The sequence below is a fragment of the Diaphorina citri genome, unplaced genomic scaffold (genome assembly GCF_000475195.1).
Source record: "Diaphorina citri unplaced genomic scaffold, Diaci psyllid genome assembly version 1.1 scaffold1088, whole genome shotgun sequence".
NCBI lineage: Eukaryota > Metazoa > Arthropoda > Insecta > Hemiptera > Psyllidae > Diaphorina > Diaphorina citri.
In genome coordinates this window covers 1-17666 of record NW_007378517.1, presented here as the reverse complement: position 1 = coordinate 17666, position 17666 = coordinate 1, and the positions used below count along the sequence as shown (strand labels likewise).

At 39.9% G+C, this 17666-nt stretch overlaps 3 protein-coding genes across 3 annotated transcripts; 2 read left to right on the top strand and 1 right to left on the bottom strand.

The window, feature by feature from the left end:
* Positions 1-1936: 1936 nt before the first annotated feature.
* On the top strand, positions 1937-4017 carry LOC103514136. Its single transcript, XM_026827182.1, has 3 exons — positions 1937-2843; positions 2977-3405; positions 3893-4017. The coding sequence occupies exons 1-3, from the start codon at positions 2279-2281 to the stop codon at positions 4015-4017; spliced, it is 1119 nt and encodes a 372-aa protein (XP_026682983.1). The 5' UTR covers positions 1937-2278.
* LOC113469457 lies at positions 3089-17655 on the top strand. The gene is made up of 2 exons (XM_026827181.1): positions 3089-3160; positions 17086-17655. Exon 2 carries the CDS (start codon positions 17108-17110, stop codon positions 17636-17638), a length of 531 nt encoding a protein of 176 aa, XP_026682982.1. The 5' UTR covers positions 3089-3160; positions 17086-17107; the 3' UTR covers positions 17639-17655.
* Positions 5458-14093, bottom strand: LOC103514135 (ABC transporter G family member 23-like). The gene is made up of 6 exons (XM_026827180.1): positions 13975-14093; positions 12630-12917; positions 11388-11586; positions 10863-11048; positions 6576-6694; positions 5458-5707 (listed from the first exon to the last, which is right to left on the bottom strand). Exons 1-6 carry the CDS (start codon positions 14085-14087, stop codon positions 5458-5460), a joined length of 1155 nt encoding a protein of 384 aa, XP_026682981.1. The 5' UTR covers positions 14088-14093.
* Positions 17656-17666: the final 11 nt, after the last annotated feature.

The following is a 17666-nucleotide window of genomic DNA, read 5'->3' as shown; positions in this document are numbered from 1 at the left end:
TAAGGTTGTTTGATACCTAAAAAAAAATCAGTAAAATTAAATATTCTTTTGGCGTCATGAAGTAAAACTGGGTCACCTGGGTACCATTTCCATAATACTCGTATACGTTTATAGAGATGCAGCTGAAAGAAAAGTAGAAAACGTTCTGCATAAGAAAATCTTTCCTTCGCGCGTCCAGAAAACTCCCCCTAGAAAACTCCTTCCTTCCCTTATCTCCAACATTTCTTCCCTTTTCTCTTTTTCCTTCATCCTTCTTACACATCTGTTTCCTATCCTTCTCGTCTTATCTTTTTTCTCTCCATTTCGCCTTCCCTACTCCTCCCTTTTGCTTTTCTGTTTCCTATCCTTCTCGTCTTATCTTTTTTCTCTCCATTTCGCCTTCCCTGCTCCTCCCTTTTGCTTCTATCTTTTCTGTTTCCTATCCTTCTCGTCTTATCTTTTTTCTCTCCATTTCGCCTTCCCTGCTCCTCCCTTTTGCTTCTATCTTTCTTTTTCCTTTTTCCTTGCTCCCCCATTTTTTTCACAGGGAGAAGCCCTCCTCCTTTTTACTTCTTTCCTGCATGTCTTATCTTCTTACTAAGAAGCTCAATGTTATCTCTGTTATATCTGCTCGCCCGTCAATAACAGTTGTGTTTTCTTGCATGCTACACTATTTCTCGTTTATTTAATTTTTCTTTTTGCGTTAATATTTATTTGCATTTTTTCTTTCTTTTGATTTGATTCAAATGCAAGCTTGCAGAGCGAACAAATAAAACAAAATCTGACAAAAAATGAAATGTCTAAAAAGTCATTTAAAAGTGTTGATCAGCTTTGATTTGAAGTTTGTGCAGTTGTGATAAATTTGCTAATTTTATTCCGTTTGTGTTTATTTGCTCTACTTTTTCCAGAATGCATTTGGTAGCTCTTGTAGTGTAGTCCAAGATAGAGGATTTTTTAATGACTGTATAAAGTGTTTTTAGTTAGAGATAGTGTATTAAAGAGTGGTAGATTGTGTGAACAATTTTTGAAGGCTGATGAATTGATTTTTTGAATTTACAGGTAGTGTCCGATTCTTCCAAATTGAGACTGCAGCTTTGGCAGTATTGATTTTGTATCCAACAAGTCAGGAAGTGTCTCAGCTTCGGTTGTATTACTTTCTTGATTGCACTTTTTTTTTAAAACCATTGATAAATTGGTATCTGAATAGTCATTCCAATGTATTTTTTAACGACTGTATAAAGTGTTTTTAGTTAGAGATAGTGTATTAAAGAGTGGTAGATTGTGTGAACACTTTTTGAAGGCTGATGAATTGATTTTTTGAATTTACAGGTAGTGTCCGATTCTTCCAAATTGAGACTGCGGCTTTGGCAGTATTGATTTTGTATCCAACAAGTCAGGAAGTGCCTCAGCTTCGGTTGTATTACTTCTTTATTTTATCTTTTGATTTTCTTTAGGTGTAAAATTGTTGTGTGTTAATTTTGACTTTTTATTTCCTTTTAAGACTTGACATTTAATTTTTATTTTCTTCATGATCTCACTATTGTAAATGAAAGGGCTGATGTACACTCTTATTGAGAGCATTTGATATTGAGGCTAAGAAATACACACCTCTGGGTGCCTCCTCATGGAAAGAGTGTACAGGCTTTAGATTTATGTCCATAGTAATAAATGTTTATTTATCAGTATTAATTAGTCATTCCTTCTGTGTTAAGAAATACAAATTATTTATGCAACTGAAGAAGAAAATCTTTTCTTTATTTATCAGTATTAATTAGTCATTCCTTCTGTGTTAAGAAATACAAATTATTTATGCAACTGAAGAAGAAAATCTTTTCTTTTTTTCTTTTCCCCCACGAAGGGATGTCTTTGGATGACTTGTCGTCCGGAGACCTCCTAGCGAATGGTGCGAGAGACGATTGAACGTCAGAAGAAAATCTTTTCTTTTTTTCTTTTCCCCCACGAAGGGATGTCTTTGGATGACTTGTCGTCCGGAGACCTCCTAGCGAATGGTGCAGGAGACGATTGAGTGTTCAAAGTGTCACAGTGATATGCACAGAATCTGTGACAGTTAGGCCACTCACATATCGATCTCTTGCACCAGGAGTTACCTCGGAGTAGCACCTCACAGCCTGGTGTGGGGGTGTACACTTTGCATGAGAGTGCATCATCTCATGTAAAGGCCAACGCTACACGGGGGCCCCGTTTCCTTGCGGGTTAAGGTCGAGCGGCGCCACCAAAGGATAAGGGAGAAAACCCCGACAGAAAAACCGGGGAGAACACCCCGACAACAACCAAATTCATGGATATAATGTCTGCTGATGAAAACAAATTACCCCAGGTGGGTAGGAGCATGAGCTCTGAATCCCACGGCGTGGATTCGTCCCCGTCAATGGCCTTGGATTCTGGGGGGCCTGATTTGCAGATTCCTAATACGATGATGAGGGGTGATTTGGACAACGTGGGGACTCCAGTTGAGTGTGACACGTTGTTGCAGACCACCGGGCTGAGATCGGGAGCTCATACTGAGCATGACGATCCAGCGATAGTTCATGAAGAGGGAACTCCAGTGGAGTACCCTTCATACCAATTGTACAAAGATGCAAACACACACTCTGCTACACAGATGGCTGTTGATCTCAAAGCGATAGTTCATGAAGAGGGAACTCCAGTGGAGTACCCTTCATACCAATTGTACAAAGATGCAAACACACACTCTGCTACACAGATGAATGTTGATACCATCACCTCTGCTAGCAGTGAACAACAGCCCACGGAGCTTCGACGCGTGGCCTCATCACAGGGGGGAACCCATCCCCCTGTGAAGAGGACAGGCGCGGAGAGACGAAGGGCTGCAAAAGCTGCTGGTACCTGGGTGTCAAAGGGCCAGAAGAAGAGGGAAAGAGAGGCCAGATTGCTTACGCAGTCGGGGCCGTCTACCTCTGGATACCAACAGCCTCCAACTCCGCGCGGAGAGACGAAGGGCTGCAAAAGCTGCTGGTACCTGGGTGTCAAAGGGCCAGAAGAAGAGGGAAAGAGAGGCCAGATTGCTTACACAATCGGGGCCGTCTACCTCTGGAACCCAACAGCCTCCAACACTTCAAGCTGAAGGGGCAGGAACCTCTGACAAGAGGGCATGCTCTGACGTCAGTACTTCCTCAAGTGCTGACGGTAAGAAGCAGAGGCTCTCTTACAGTGAAGACACCATGCACCAAATGGCAGTCATACTGGAAGGATTTCCAGAAAACAAACTCTCTGAGGAAGATGCGGTCTCACTTGCATCCCAGCTGGCAGATATGGTTCGGCCATTGGAGGATGGTGTGGGGCCACAGATGAGAAACTGGAGGTACAAAGGTGGTGCAGTACTGCTAACCTGCGTCACCTCCAGTACGAGAACATGGCTGGAGGACCAGACGCACTACCAACTAAGCTAACTAGGCTGGCCAGTTACAATGACAGTGATCTTTTATCCAGCGGCGATGGCACGTTGAATGTACCAGTTCCCAGTGTATGACTGAAGTTAAGCAACGTTGCGCGTGGTTAGTATCTGGATGGGTGACCGTCTGGGCTATCGCGTGCTACTGGTATTTCCCGGCCCCACTCAGGCTGGGTGAGGTTAATGTGAGTAGGTGAGTAGTTTGTCACCGAATGGTGAAAACTCCCGTCACTGAAAAACTTGGAAGTCTTATACAGTGACGATAAACCTCTATAAAAAATTTGACCCTATTAGGTACATTACTTTCCTTCCTATAGGAGAAGGAAAGTAAAAATGGAACGGAAGTTGAGACAGGTTTGACGATAAACTCCTGTCGAAAAATTAAGGACGGAAGTTAACACAGATTTAACGCTAAGACAGGCCAATACAAAATATTGTACTGACCATGGTTTTAGTTTTCTCTCTCGTCCTTTCCTCTAGGCTCCAGCTCCGTGTATAGGGACTATTCCATTTCCACATACAATATAGATGACTCCATTCTCAAGATTAGTCTCCTGTTTCCGACAGTAGAGGAGTCCCATATCCGTGCCTTGCTTATGAAGTAAGTTTTTTTTACATTCCATTACTAGTTATTTATTTAGACTCTAGTGGTTACATTTCAATGTATACAATAGATGTACACCAATCGATTTCTCGTGAAAAGTTACATAGAAAAGACTCCTTGGAAATCTAAATACTCTAATGGGAACTCTTGTTTTCCAAAAAGTCCATGTTGAAATATTCGGAGATATCACAGAGAGGGATTAGGAACATCAGAAGAGATTTGGGTACAATGAAACAAAATAAAAACGTATTTACAGCACAAGTTACAAAAATAAAATAATAGAAAGTTAGTAAAGTTTAATATAAAAAGGAAAAAGATCAAGAAATAATCATGTGTTCTTCGAACTCACCGGTTCAAGAACACGTAATATCTACTTAAGCGTGGAGGCATGAACATTTTCATACTCAAGGGTTGCCCTCAAATGCCAATAACTCACACCTTACTCTCCACATTAATCACTCTTCTTGACAGTAGTGGCAAGTAATTTCATATGGACACATACATATTTATAATACCTACTCCTAATAATGTAACCTTCCGTCTCTGCAAACGGCACCAGGAACGGCAGAACACATCATGTGCGAATATTAGGTTCAAGAACACGTAATATCTAAGCGTGGAGGCATGAACATTTTCATACTCAAGGGTTGCCCTCAAATGCCAACAACTCACACCTTACTCTTCACATTAATCACTCTTCTTGACAGTAGTGGCAAGTAATTTCATATAGACACATACATATTTATAATACCTACTCTTAATAATGTAACCTTCTGCAAACGGCACCAGAAACGGAAGAACACATCATGTGCGAATGTGGTGTTGCCTCTCACAAACGACAACTACACTTCTCAAGGATCATAATAACAAATAAAGAAGTCAAAGCAGAGCTGGGGTTTGTTTGATGGATTCTTAAAGCTCCATTGGAGATTCTCCAACAGTATGACAGCCATTTGGAAAATCCTTAAGGTGTGTCCATACATCGATCGATTGACACGTCATCGGTCGAATGACACGTCCACACTGCCTTGACAACATAGATTTTCCTCGTCGATCAATATCGACCGAGAAGTCAAAGCAGAGCTGGGGTTTGTTTGATGGATTCTTAAAGCTCCATTGGAGATTCTCCAACAGTATGACAGCCATTTGGAAAATCTTTAAGGTGTGTCCATACATCGATCGATTGACACGTCATCGATCGAATGACACGTCCACACTACCCCGACAACATAGATTTTCCTCGTCGATCAATATCGACCGGATTCCTACCCTGGGCGGATTTTATCCTGAACGGATAATGTTCGTTCTCGGAAAGACTGGCTTTCTCCTAAGTCCTATCCTATTTTCCTGCTCTCTTAGATTTCGGTACGATAAGACCTTAGCAGTTACAGTTCCCTCTATTGGTTCCGTCGCTGTACCCCTCATCACCCAATCCTCAATTCTACAGGTGGGTCAGATAACGCGTCATACCTACCAAACGTATGGACTGTTCCCTGAGTTTCTCCAAGTAGATACAACTAAAGTAGTCGCTGGACGTACAGTTGATTCGCTGAGGGGTTCTACTATCACAGTAGGACAAGCTGGCCTCTTGATTGACAACGCCTAGGGGCATTTGATCGGGGATGTGGCCGACTGCCCAGTTGAAGAACAATATACACAGCATGGGGACCAGAGTCATGAAGGCCATCACCCTGGAGATATAGAAGAGAAAGAGGGTGAGTTATTGGTGAAACTAAAGTCCACTAAATGGACTGAATTCTTAAATTATCGGGACTCAACTCGTTAAAAAAAAGGTCGAGGGGACTCAATCCGTTTACTCCCGAGTCGTTGCTGTAAACGTCCTGTATCGTAGCGATCTAATCAGATCTTTTGTGACTTGAAAGGTGATTTACAAAAGGAAACGAAACCGATTTCGATGGTATTCCATGTTGAATATCCCATGTTTTATCAAAAGAAGGAAACAAGCTTCAAAAGAGGGGAAATACCGAAAAGAAAATATGAGTAAAACTAGCTGAATTCCGTCGCTTCGCTCCGGAATCCCGCTAGTTCATCCCGAGGCACAGTCATGAAGGCCATCACCCTGGAGATATAGAAGAGAAAGAGGGTGAGTTATTGGTGAAACTAAAGTCCACTAAATGGACTGAATTCTAAAATTATCGGGACTCAACTTGTTAAAAAAAAAGGTCGATGGGACTCAATCCGTTTACTCCCGAGTCGTTGCTGTAAACGTCCTTTGTCGTAGCGATCTAATCAGATCTTTTGTGACTTGAAAGGTGATTTACAAAAGGAAACGAAACCAATTTCGATGGCATTCCATGTTGAATATCCCATGTTTTATCAAAAGAAGGAAACAAGCTTCAAAAGAAGGGAAATACCGAAAAGAAAATATGAGTAAAATTGATCATGCCTAGTACGTAGTACCTTGGCATCTCTACTCATAACACATAACGAAAGTTTTACCCTAGTGAAATGATTCGGACTATTGGGAGTTTTAGCATCTCCACTAATTTTTCCTCTAGACTTGTCACAAGAGTTAGAGAGAGTTAATTTTTTTCTCACCCTGGGTTGCCCTTCATCCAAAGTAGATGCTTCCAAATTTGAGCTTTCATCCTGCTCCCTCGGAAGTACTCCTTGCTTTGCAAAGACCGCTTGCATTTTCTGGGCAACTCGAACTTTTCCTGCAAAAAACGAAAGTGGTTTTCGGTCAAAGGTCATTTTGAAGACGCTCTTCTATTAGATACAGAGGTACTTACCTAGATGACATTTTTAGTGTAGACTACCTAATTGAATTTTGAGTAAAGTCTCAACTGTACAATAGTAATAGGTAGGTACCCGAGACTCAAGTATGTTAGACATTAGACACCTCAAGAGCTCGGTACCATAAATCCTTTCCCATTTACGAACGTTGCAAGAGCTATTAATAATGTGGATCACCACTTCAACCACAGACTCAGCAAAGTGCAAAGTATCTTGAACTGTGTGTGTAGTTAGAACAGTCATGCGGTCTGAGCGTAAGTGGTGGGCATTACAGTAATAGATCAGTTGCGCTTACTTGTGTGATGTTTCAAAGTCATAGAGCAGGAAAAATGAGGACCAATGGAATTTTTCTTTTTCTTCTACGACTTCTAGATACCGAGATAAATCGATTTAAATAATACCGGTAAATCGTAAAGTTTGACGTCACGGCATATGCTCCCGTAGGCGATGACGTCATAATTCATGACTCCCGCTTCGTTTTTTTGTGCGCAAGCGTTTCTGCGCATTTTGACATTAAGTCTGACGTCACCACTCTTTGAACTTTTTAATTAGAACGGCAATTAAAAATTAAATTTTCGACCTTTTAAAGTTACTTTTTCGGAGTTTTGACTTCGGATTTGGATTTTTCACAACTTTTTACGTAGGAATCGACCTTTTATTCATAATTTTTACCCAACTGCAACTGCTCCATTGTACTAATTGTTCAATTATACTAATAGACAACAGAATATACGAGATATTGATGGGACTGTTTTGGGGTCAAGGGACTTTTCAGTCCGTTGTGGTCCAGCGACTGAAAAGTCAATTATAAGTAGTGCTTTATTAAGACTGTCAGCTTAGAACAAGTTGTTCCATTATATGTATTTACTAACAGACAACAAAATATGTACACAAAACATTGGTGAGACTGTTTTGTGGTCAAGGGCCTTTTCAGTCTTCAGTCCGTTGTGGTCGAGGGACTGAAAAGTCTAATGGTCAGGTCAACAGATCCAGGGACTTTTTAGTCCTCTCCAAGATTGGGGTGTAGTGTTATTTTTCCCTCCTCCTGCTCTATTTTCAGGTAAATTATGATGGCGAGAGGCTATTCTTTTGTCATCTTTGGTTTGGTTTAAGAATACTTGAATGTTAGTAGCAAAAATAACATAGGCCCATCTTCTTGGGAACGATTGACTTAGGTATATATATCTATTAAATACTTTTCAGAATCTTTCTAATTAGAGTGATCACACTTGATGGTCACGTATCATCCTTATGAGGAATTCTGGATTAAAATCTGACTCTAACTTTTTGATACTGGTGGCCTGAAATTAGCAAAATTCAATACATACCTACATATTACAAAACAGCAAATGCAGTGGCTTGTTCCTTGAACAACTCTACTCTTTAACCCACCAGCATGAAATATTGGCTAATGGAACACCATTTTTCCAAGAGTTTGCAATGGATCATTGAAATTTGAGCACATCTATAAAGATAACCACTAACCCCCCTGCGGGACTGAGGTATGAGGTTACACCACTTCCTTACCGGCGATAATACTCCTCTCGATAATGCCTTTGGATTTCTCCATGATCAGAGCACTCGTCGTAAAGAGGAAGGGCATATAGAAGATCACCAGAATGAGAATGGCCGGGCGACATCGATCGATGGCCGATCGACTATGTGTGGACACAGCTCTAAGTTCAAATACCGGATCGGCAGTGATAGGAAAGGATGTGCCTTAATATAATGATAATGAGAAAGCGGTTCAAATTTCGAAAATTTTCTCAGGCCTTCAATATTTTGGAGAATAATAAAAGGTCTAAAAGGAAATCCTGATAAAACCAATTTGGGTTGTAAAAATTACCAGTTACCAGAATAATGACTGGTTTCCACACGGATATAAAACTACAGAACTACTTCACCACATGGGGTTGTGTTGTTTTAGACTTGTTTTTCGACATCGATCGATGGCCGATCGACTATGTGTGGACACAGCTCTAAGTTCAAATACCGGATCGGCAGTGATAGGAAAGGATGTGCCTTGATATAATGATAATGAGAAAGCGGTTCAAATTTCGAAAATTTTCTCAGGCCTTCAATATTTTGGAGAATAATAAAAGGCCTAAAAGGAAATCCTGATAAAACCAATTTGGTTTGTAAAAATTACCAGTTTACCAGAATAATGACTGGTTTCCACACGGATATAAAACTATAGAACTACTTCACCACATGGGGTTGTGTTGTTTAAGACCTGTTTTCAATATGGAAACATGAAGAACAATCCTGTCCGAATAATTACGTCATTTGGAACCAAACTTTGGTTTCAAACAAAGAAGGACACCAAACAGTATGGACATGGAGCCAAGATGTATGAGACATGGATTTCGGCATCGAGCCAACTTTACAACAATACCGGAGATGTCATGTAGTGACTAACTTCAGTAACATGAGTGCATGTTTAAAATACTAATATGCATGTTACAATTGTTACATCAAGTTGAAAAATTGACATTGTGTTCGGAAATCGAAAGGAATTTGGTTCGGTTGAACTCTCAATAGGTTTGAACTTCAGGCCATTTTATCATGTAGTGACTAACTTCAGTAACATGAGTGCATGTTTAAAATACTAATATGCATGTTACATCAGGTTGAAAAATTGACATTGGGTTTGGAAATCGAAAGGAATTTGGTTCGGTTGAACTCTCAATGGGTTTGAACTTCAGGCCATTTTGTGTTTTTGCCAAAATCTTCCATGAATGTGTAATCCCAATATCTACAGACTTACTTTGTATGTTAATATACTAACACCATTGTATTGATATTAGCTGTATTAGGTCAAGTTTAGGCAACACCTTTGATCCGTTTAGGACGTGTTTCGATAAAAGGTCTAAGTCTAAGTGGCTTTTGGGCGTTTCGGCCACACCGACGAAACCCCAGTAATGAAACAAAATAAAAACGTATTTACAGCACAAGTTACAAAAATAAAATAATAGAAAGTTAGTAAAGTATAATATACAAAGGAAAAAGATCAAGAAATAATCATGTGTTCTTCGAACTCACCGGTTCAAGAACACGTAATATCTAAGCGTGGAGGCATGAACATTTTCATACTCAAGGGTTGCCCTCGAATGCCAACAACTCACACCTTACTCTCCACATTAATCACTCTTCTTGACAGTAGTGGCAAGTAATTTCATATAGACACATACATATTTATAATACCTACTCCTAATAATGTAACCTTCCGTCTCTGCAAACGGCACCAGAAACGGCAGAGCACATCAAATGCGAATGTGGTGCCGCCTCTCACAAACGATTGCTTTACTTCTCAAGCATGATCATAACACCTAAAGAAGTCAAAGCAGAGCTGGGGATTGTTCGATGGATTTTCATATCTCTATTGGAGATTCTCTAACAGTATGACAGCCATTTGGAAAATCCTTAAGGTGTGTCCATACATCGATCGATTGACACGTCATCGGTCGAATGAAAAGTCCACACTGCCTTGACAACATAGATTTTCCTCGTCGATCAATATCGACCGACGGCCGATAGACTATGATTAGACTTCCCTTTGGATAACTTCTTCTTTGGTTAAGTCAGTGGGATAATTTCCCTCTTCCCTTTGGTTAAGTAACTGGAAAGCTTAGTAAGTGAGATAATTTCCCTCTTTATGATTAGACACTTAAACGCCACAGACCAGAACTCGGGGTTGGTTAAACCAAGCCGTTCTTATACCTGAGCAGAATCCAACAAACGAGGGTCAAGCCCACAATCCATCCCGTGGAGGATAAAAACCCGTAATAAACTTGCCAGTGGAAGATATCGAACCCTCGGAACACTATGCTACGGAACGAGTCAATCGGATAGGTGAGAGGCAAGAAGTTGGCCAAGTATCGGGTGTGCTCCTGTATGGCTTGGATCGGCCATAGGAAACCTGGAATGAAACGGAATTACTCGAAATTGATAAGATATTAAAAAAATGTAAACTTGTACTTAAACACTTCCCTTGTATCTAGAGTGCTGGGAGGCGCGCGAACGTCAAGAGTTCGAAGCGCCAGCCGGCTGTCAACCGTTCTTTGGTACTTACAGACAAAGACAACTTACCAGCAGAACGCTTTGCTTTCTGTGCGCTTCTACTCCTATACTCTTTCGCCTCTGTTCAATTCTGTCGTGTTGCTGTTTACTGCTCAGTAACAGGAACACATCCTCCAGAGATTTCATGTTGTACTTTTCCAGCAAAACTTTGGGAGGGGACTCTTCCAGGAGAATGCCCTTCCTCATTAGACCAATCTGGAATAAAAATAAATTATAAAAGTCTAGTGGTTAGCACGGGTGACTTTGCATCCGGAGGTTCATGTCAAATTATGAAGTCCAAGTCAAATCATGAACATTAGTACAGTAGGTACTTACTAAGTTCATGCAAAATTTACAGATCGTAAAATTAACTACATTTTTTCCCCTTCAATTAGGCAGATTTAAACCTTTTGGCAGGTCGCTCGTACCCTGAAATGACATTAGTAACAAGAATCCAGGCTTAAATAATGAAAATCCCCCCCGCCCCCCCTCAGTCCCCCCCTCAATTAGTTTATTTAAAGTTATTTTTCCGTCCCATAAATTTGTTTACGTTACCATGTGTGATTTTTTGGCCTCATCAATGTAGTGTGTCGTGATCAATATGGTCCGCCCACTTTCCGCCAAATACAAGAGATGATTCCATATTTCTTCAGCTATGACGGGGTCAATGCCCGAAGTTGGCTCATCCAATATGAGCAATTCTGGGTCGTGAAGCAACGTAATGGCCAGGGAAACCCGCCTTTGTTGACCGCCACTGGGAAAGAAAAATGGACAAGTTGAGAAGATTTTGAATACCTGTTCTCCCGCCCCTCTGGCTGAGTAGGGTCGACTTGACCCGGAGGTGTCAAGGTGTGTCCAAACATAGTCGGCCGGCCGTCGATCAACGAGGAAAATCCATGTTGTCAAGGCAGTGTGGACGTGTCAATCGACATCGATCGATGGCCGATCGACTATGTGTGGACACAGCTCTAAGTTCAAATACCGGATCGGCAGTGATAGGAAAGGATGTGCCTTAATATAATGATAATGAGAAAGCGGTTCAAATTTCGAAAATTTTCTCAGGCCTTCAATATTTTGGAGAATAATAAAAGGTCTAAAAGGAAATCCTGATAAAACCAATTTGGGTTGTAAAAATTACCAGTTACCAGAATAATGACTGGTTTCCACACGGATATAAAACTATAGAACTACTTCACCACATGGGGTTGTGTTGTTTAAGACCTGTTTTCAATATGGAAACATGAAGAACAATCCTGTCCGAATAATTACGTCATTTGGAACCAAACTTTGGTTTCAAACAAAGAAGGACACCAAACAGTATGGACATGGAGCCAAGATGTATCAGACATGGATTTCGGCATCGAGCCAACTTTACAACAATACAGGAGATGTCATGTAGTGACTAACTTCAGTAACATGAGTGCATGTTTAAAATACTAATATGCATGTTACATCAGGTTGAAAAATTGACATTGGGTTCGGAAATCGAAAGGAATTTGGTTCGGTTGAATTCTCAATGGGTTTGAACTTCAGGCCATTTTGTGTTTTTGCCAAAATCTTCCATGAATGTGTAATCCCAATATCTACAGACTTACTTTGTATGTTAATATACAAACACCATTGTATTGATATTAGCTGTATTAGGTCAAGTTTAGGCAACACCTTTGATCCGTTTAGGACGTGTTTCGATAAAAGGTCTAAGTGGCTTTTGGGCGGTTCGGCCACACCGACGAAACCCCAGAGTAACTAGTATTGTGATTTACCAGGCCGCAAAGTTGATAAAAATGATATCATTACCTGAGAGATCCACACTTTCTTTTGAAATGGTTCAAGTGCAATAGAGCCTGAAGATATTCGGCCTTTTCCTTTATCTGCTGCAGACTCATCCCGTAGATCAGCCCATAATAGCAGATCATTTCATCAATAGTGAACTCCGGATACAAGCTGATCTGTTGCGGCATGAAGCCCAACTGTTTCTTGCTGGTGATGCTGAGATGAATGTTGCCTCCGTTGAGGACATTTTGACCCGTGATGCAACTGAGGAGAGTCGTCTTACCACAACCGCTGGCGCCGAGTAAACTGTATCTGAAAACGGAAAAGGGAAACCGGTTTGAAAAAGGATTTTTGAGAGTTTTATAAGGCCAGCCACTCACTATCAGAGGTATTAAACTTTTAGGTGCAACATAAATTCGAAAAATTATAGTTCATCTCGATTGACACGTGTTTTGGCATCTCCACTAAAAGTCTATACCGGTGTATATATGATGTATATCACATAATCATCTTCTACCACGGAAAAGGGAAACCGGTTTGAAAAAGGATTTTTGAGAGTTTTATAAGGCCAGCCACTCACTATCAGAGGTATACCTGACAGGTACAGCTGATCAGGTCCACATGTCAGGTCTATCTGATACTTAATGAGCACACGCACCATCAGGTAGCCCTGACAGGCGGACCTGATCAGGCGGACCTGATCAGGCGGACCTGATCAGGCGGACCTGATCAGGTGTACCTGTCAGGTCTACCTGATAGTGAGGGGCTGGCCTAAGGAGCGGGTAAAGAGAACTCTCTTATCCTGCTCGAATGTAGGTCTAGAACTAGAACAGGATCATGGCATGAGCCATTTTTCATTGGTCATCGCCAAAAAATGATTCACCTTACGTTGTGCTGTAGGCTAAAAATATACTTTTGGTTACTCAAAAGTGTTTTGTTTTGATATTTGTAGGTAGACAATAAAACGGTGCTATACGAGTAATATTAAACTGTTAAAATAAAGGGACTACTTGTTCTACCTCCTCCTAATAAAGAATCCACCTGTCCTACCAATCTAGTTGAATGAAGACAGTCTAAAATTCTAAATGAAGCACTATAATGGAGTTTTGGCATCTCCACTAATTGTACCAATTCAATACCGTTCATAGGATTCGTCAGTTAACTCCGAAGTAGGAGTTTTGGCGTCTCCACTAACTGGATGAACATTGAAAACACAGAAATGACATCTACCTACATATCTACCAAATGTGTGTAGGTACAATTTTTTTAATATATATTTTAGAATATACTCGTACCTACCTACATAACTTTGAATACACTTCATTTTTATTTGACATAACTTTTAGGGCACTATAATAATCCTTCTTACATTGTTGATTTCTGCACGGTCATACATAGCTTATCCAGAACATAAGGTAGTTTGGACGAGTGCCGTTTGTACGCATTTTCAACCCGGATGGCACACTTGTCTTTGAGATCCATTCTGGAACAGAAAGAAATTGCATAACATTAGTTATTTCATAAACAGTTTGATATTCCAAAAACGGCCTATACAATATAGGCAGTGTAGGTACGGCAACTAGGTATCTATCTTCTAGAATACCTAGGTATTTTGGATTTTGAAAAAGAAGAAGAAAGAAATCAGTTTCAAAATTTGGACTCATACCTAGCTGATTTACCTTTGCCCACATTTTGTTTTAATAAATAAATAATAATATAATAATTTGATAGATCAGTTTCATTGTTAACAACCTGGCACGCGATACTTGCGGTTAGAATCTCGACAGTCGTGACCATGACTAGTTGGAATAAATGAGCTTGTAATGTATCACACCATTAGTTCATTACAAAGTATCACATGTGTACGGAGACTTGAGGAAAGTTATGTTAGTGCATATAATTATCAACTCTAGTGTTAGTGTAAACCTAAGAACAAGTACATTCATAGTACTAGACTTAATAATTAAAAACATGATGTGTTTCATAAGTGAACACCTCAAGTACAAAATGTGAGAATCCAGTTTGCAGACAATGATGCTAACGAGTGGGTATTTAACAAATGTGTTATAAATACATACCTACCTACAAGAAAAGAAATAAAGAAAAAAATGGTTTTATTAGAGGGACCTGTAACGACAGAGATCCGTCCCGAAATCTGAGGAGGATAGGATAGAATCAGCCGTTCCGAGAAGCCATCTGTAGGATTGTTCACCTCAGGCGAGAATCGAACCGGCAACCTAGCGCTCACAAGGCAGCGCTACCTTCCAAGCTGGCTAGGCAGAACAGTGCCACGATTTTCTCATAGTGATAGTCAACTCCATGTTACCTCAGAATAGTCACCAAAACATCACCTAGTCCTGTTCAGTACCACTAAACTAGGAAATCATACATCCGTCCGATCCCCAGCAGAGAATAGGATAGAACTAAAAACTAAACTACAGGTTCCTAGAGCTATGTAGTCTATCTTTTCGAATTCCACATAATTACTTGTTTATTTCAGCTATTTCTGTATTCCATTACCAGGTTTATTCATAGCCCATCGTTGACCTGTAAATACCTAGTAAACATGGTCATATCAGCAGTTATACCTATGGGCGTTCATAGCCATTATTGATTTTATCTAGGTACTTGTATTTTAGATGCCTATACCTATTTAGTATGTGAGTTAATGTTTTTTACAAAAATTAATTGTTGCCCAATAGGTAGGTAGTTTTCAGTGCTGAAAATCTCATTATGGGTTGCATTTCTCAGTTCTCAGATAGCTACTTGCTCCTAAGGGCTTAACTATTCTGGGCCATTACCTTCATCTGTGAAACATAGGAAGACTACCTACCTCCTACCCAAAATAGAACAGTTGCGCTTACTTGGGTGATGTTTTAAAGTCAAAAAGCTGGGAAAATGAGGGATTCCGGAACTTTTCTTTTTCTTCCACGACTTCTAGATCCCGAGATAAATCCATTTAAAAATTTTGGTAAATCTTGAACTTTGACGTCACGGCATACGCTCCCGTACGCGATGACGTCACATCAAATGTGAGGTCCATGTAATTACCAGGTGGTAGATAGTATTTTACACCGTGTTTAGACCAAAGCTTCCAAAGCGCCCACAGCTTAGAACTTAGAAACTCTTGGAAAGTCGTAAAAAACAAATGGCGGTTCTCATGTAGGTATAGTCCACCTGCCTATAACTCTGTTAACTTTAAGGTTTCCCCCAATATCTGGCTTAAAGTGAATGGTGTATTGGTGATGCATTCTTTGTTTTATTGTTCGGAGAGTCCCTTCTCTAAGGTTACTAAAGCTTTCATAGCTTTGTTCTTAAGGATTAGTATGTCTTTAATGTTTATTTCATTCTAGAAACTCATTTCCTTTTGCATGCAGTATCAATGCGATCGATGTATGCAAGTAGGCTCTTAAATATCTTGAACCTTGAAGAACGTTGGAGCTTTTTAAGTTCAAAAATTCCTGCCAAGTAACATTTTTTGACTTCCTAAACAAATTCTAAACATCTGAACGGACTAGATACCTACCAGAATTTAATTTTAAATCTGTTTCTTAATCTCTCTCTAAATAAAAACTGAAAACAATATTTAAATCAGTTTACTTGGTTCTTTTAAATCACCAAACCCATCAGATACCTAAATACAGACTATTTATCGATGACTAAGTAGGTACAATGTACATAACAAGTAGGGATAGGCAGGTACTGATCGAAGCACGGTTATGTAAAAATCAATAAATTCACGAGTCATCAATTTCCTTGATGTAAAATATTTATGACAACCATAAAATTAAAATTATGACACTGATTATGAATTTATGAACCCAAAGACCTACTAAATATTTTGTGGTTGAACTTGAAGATTTCGGTTTCATTTCCTTCAAACGAGAACCAATCAGAATCCAGATAATTGTGTCAACATGTTTATCAACAAGAATTGGTGTTAATTGATATTTTTCAATGATTTATCGATGTTTAAATGATGTCATTGTGCGTTGAGTTATGATTCAATGGTTTGTTAAATATTGTGTTGTATCTGCCAAGAAGTTGAGAGGTTTAAACATTGACAGATTAAACCTGTCCTGTAGTAATAAAACAATTGATTTTAGATAGGTAGATATCATAATTATTAACATTCTAAGCATACGTTTAGCTCCTATACCTAAATATTATGTAAATATAACATTTTGATTACCTATTTATGAACGCATTATGACCAGAAATAAGTAACATAATAAGTAGTTAAGCGATTAATGTTAAAGTGATTGTAAGGCATTTAGACAGGTAAGATAGGTACCACTCATCGTTTTCTGTGTATGCAAGGAAATTCTATCAAAATTAAAACTAAAGTAGAGCTTTCTGCCTTTACCGTATGAACGACCATATTGTCTATTTTGATAAATGCTACAACATGAATAACAAAATAATAATTATTTATCTTTGAAGGTGATCTGAACCAGCAATCTGACGGTAAGAAGCAGAGGCTCTCTTACAGTGAAGACACCATGCACCAAATGGCAGTCATACTGGAAGGATTTCCAGAAAACAAACTCTCTGAGGAAGATGCGGTCTCACTTGCATCCCAGCTGGCAGATATGGTTCGGCCACTGGAGGATGGTGTGGGACCACAGATGAGAAACTGGAGGTACAAAGGTGGTGCAGTACTGCTAACCTGCGTCACCTCCAGTACGAGAACATGGCTGGAGGACAGTGTGAGGACGATTGGCACGTTGTACGAGTCGAAGCTGGTGGTAGGAGAGGCCAGCAAGATTCTGAAGACTGTCAAGGTCATCACAAGGTTCCCCAGCTATTGTAATAACAAGAGGGTGGAGGATGTCCTCACATTACTTGAGATTCAAAACTCGGACATCAGTACAGCTCATTGGAGAATCATCAATGCCAAAGTGGAACAAAAAGGAAGAACTGTAGTGTTGCGACTACCACAGGATGATGTGGACATGCTGAGACAGAGGGGATTTGCTCTCTTCTGTGGCCTTGAACAGATCCACTTTTCTATCCTTTGTAAGTTCTTTTAAAATGCGGACCTTTAGGTTGTAAGATAAT

What these genes read in the sequence shown, in the direction of transcription:
- LOC103514136 (XM_026827182.1), top strand. Translation starts at nt 2,279, where the DNA reads ATGGATATAATGTCTGCTGATGAAAACAAATTACCCCAGGTGGGTAGG. An exon ending in AAGGGCTGCAAAAGCTGCTG is followed by an intron (nt 2,844 to 2,976) that starts GTACCTGGGTGT and finishes CAAAAGCTGCTG; the next exon opens with GTACCTGGGTGTCAAAGGGC. An exon ending in CCAGACGCACTACCAACTAA is followed by an intron (nt 3,406 to 3,892) that starts GCTAACTAGGCT and finishes CCTTTCCTCTAG; the next exon opens with GCTCCAGCTCCGTGTATAGG.
- LOC103514135 (XM_026827180.1), bottom strand. Translation starts at nt 14,087, where the DNA reads ATGGATCTCAAAGACAAGTGTGCCATCCGGGTTGAAAATGCGTACAAA. An exon ending in ACCGTGCAGAAATCAACAAT is followed by an intron (nt 12,918 to 13,974) that starts GTAAGAAGGATT and finishes TTCCGTTTTCAG; the next exon opens with ATACAGTTTACTCGGCGCCA. An exon ending in AGAAAGTGTGGATCTCTCAG is followed by an intron (nt 11,587 to 12,629) that starts GTAATGATATCA and finishes TTTCTTTCCCAG; the next exon opens with TGGCGGTCAACAAAGGCGGG.
- LOC113469457 (XM_026827181.1), top strand. Translation starts at nt 17,108, where the DNA reads ATGCACCAAATGGCAGTCATACTGGAAGGATTTCCAGAAAACAAACTC.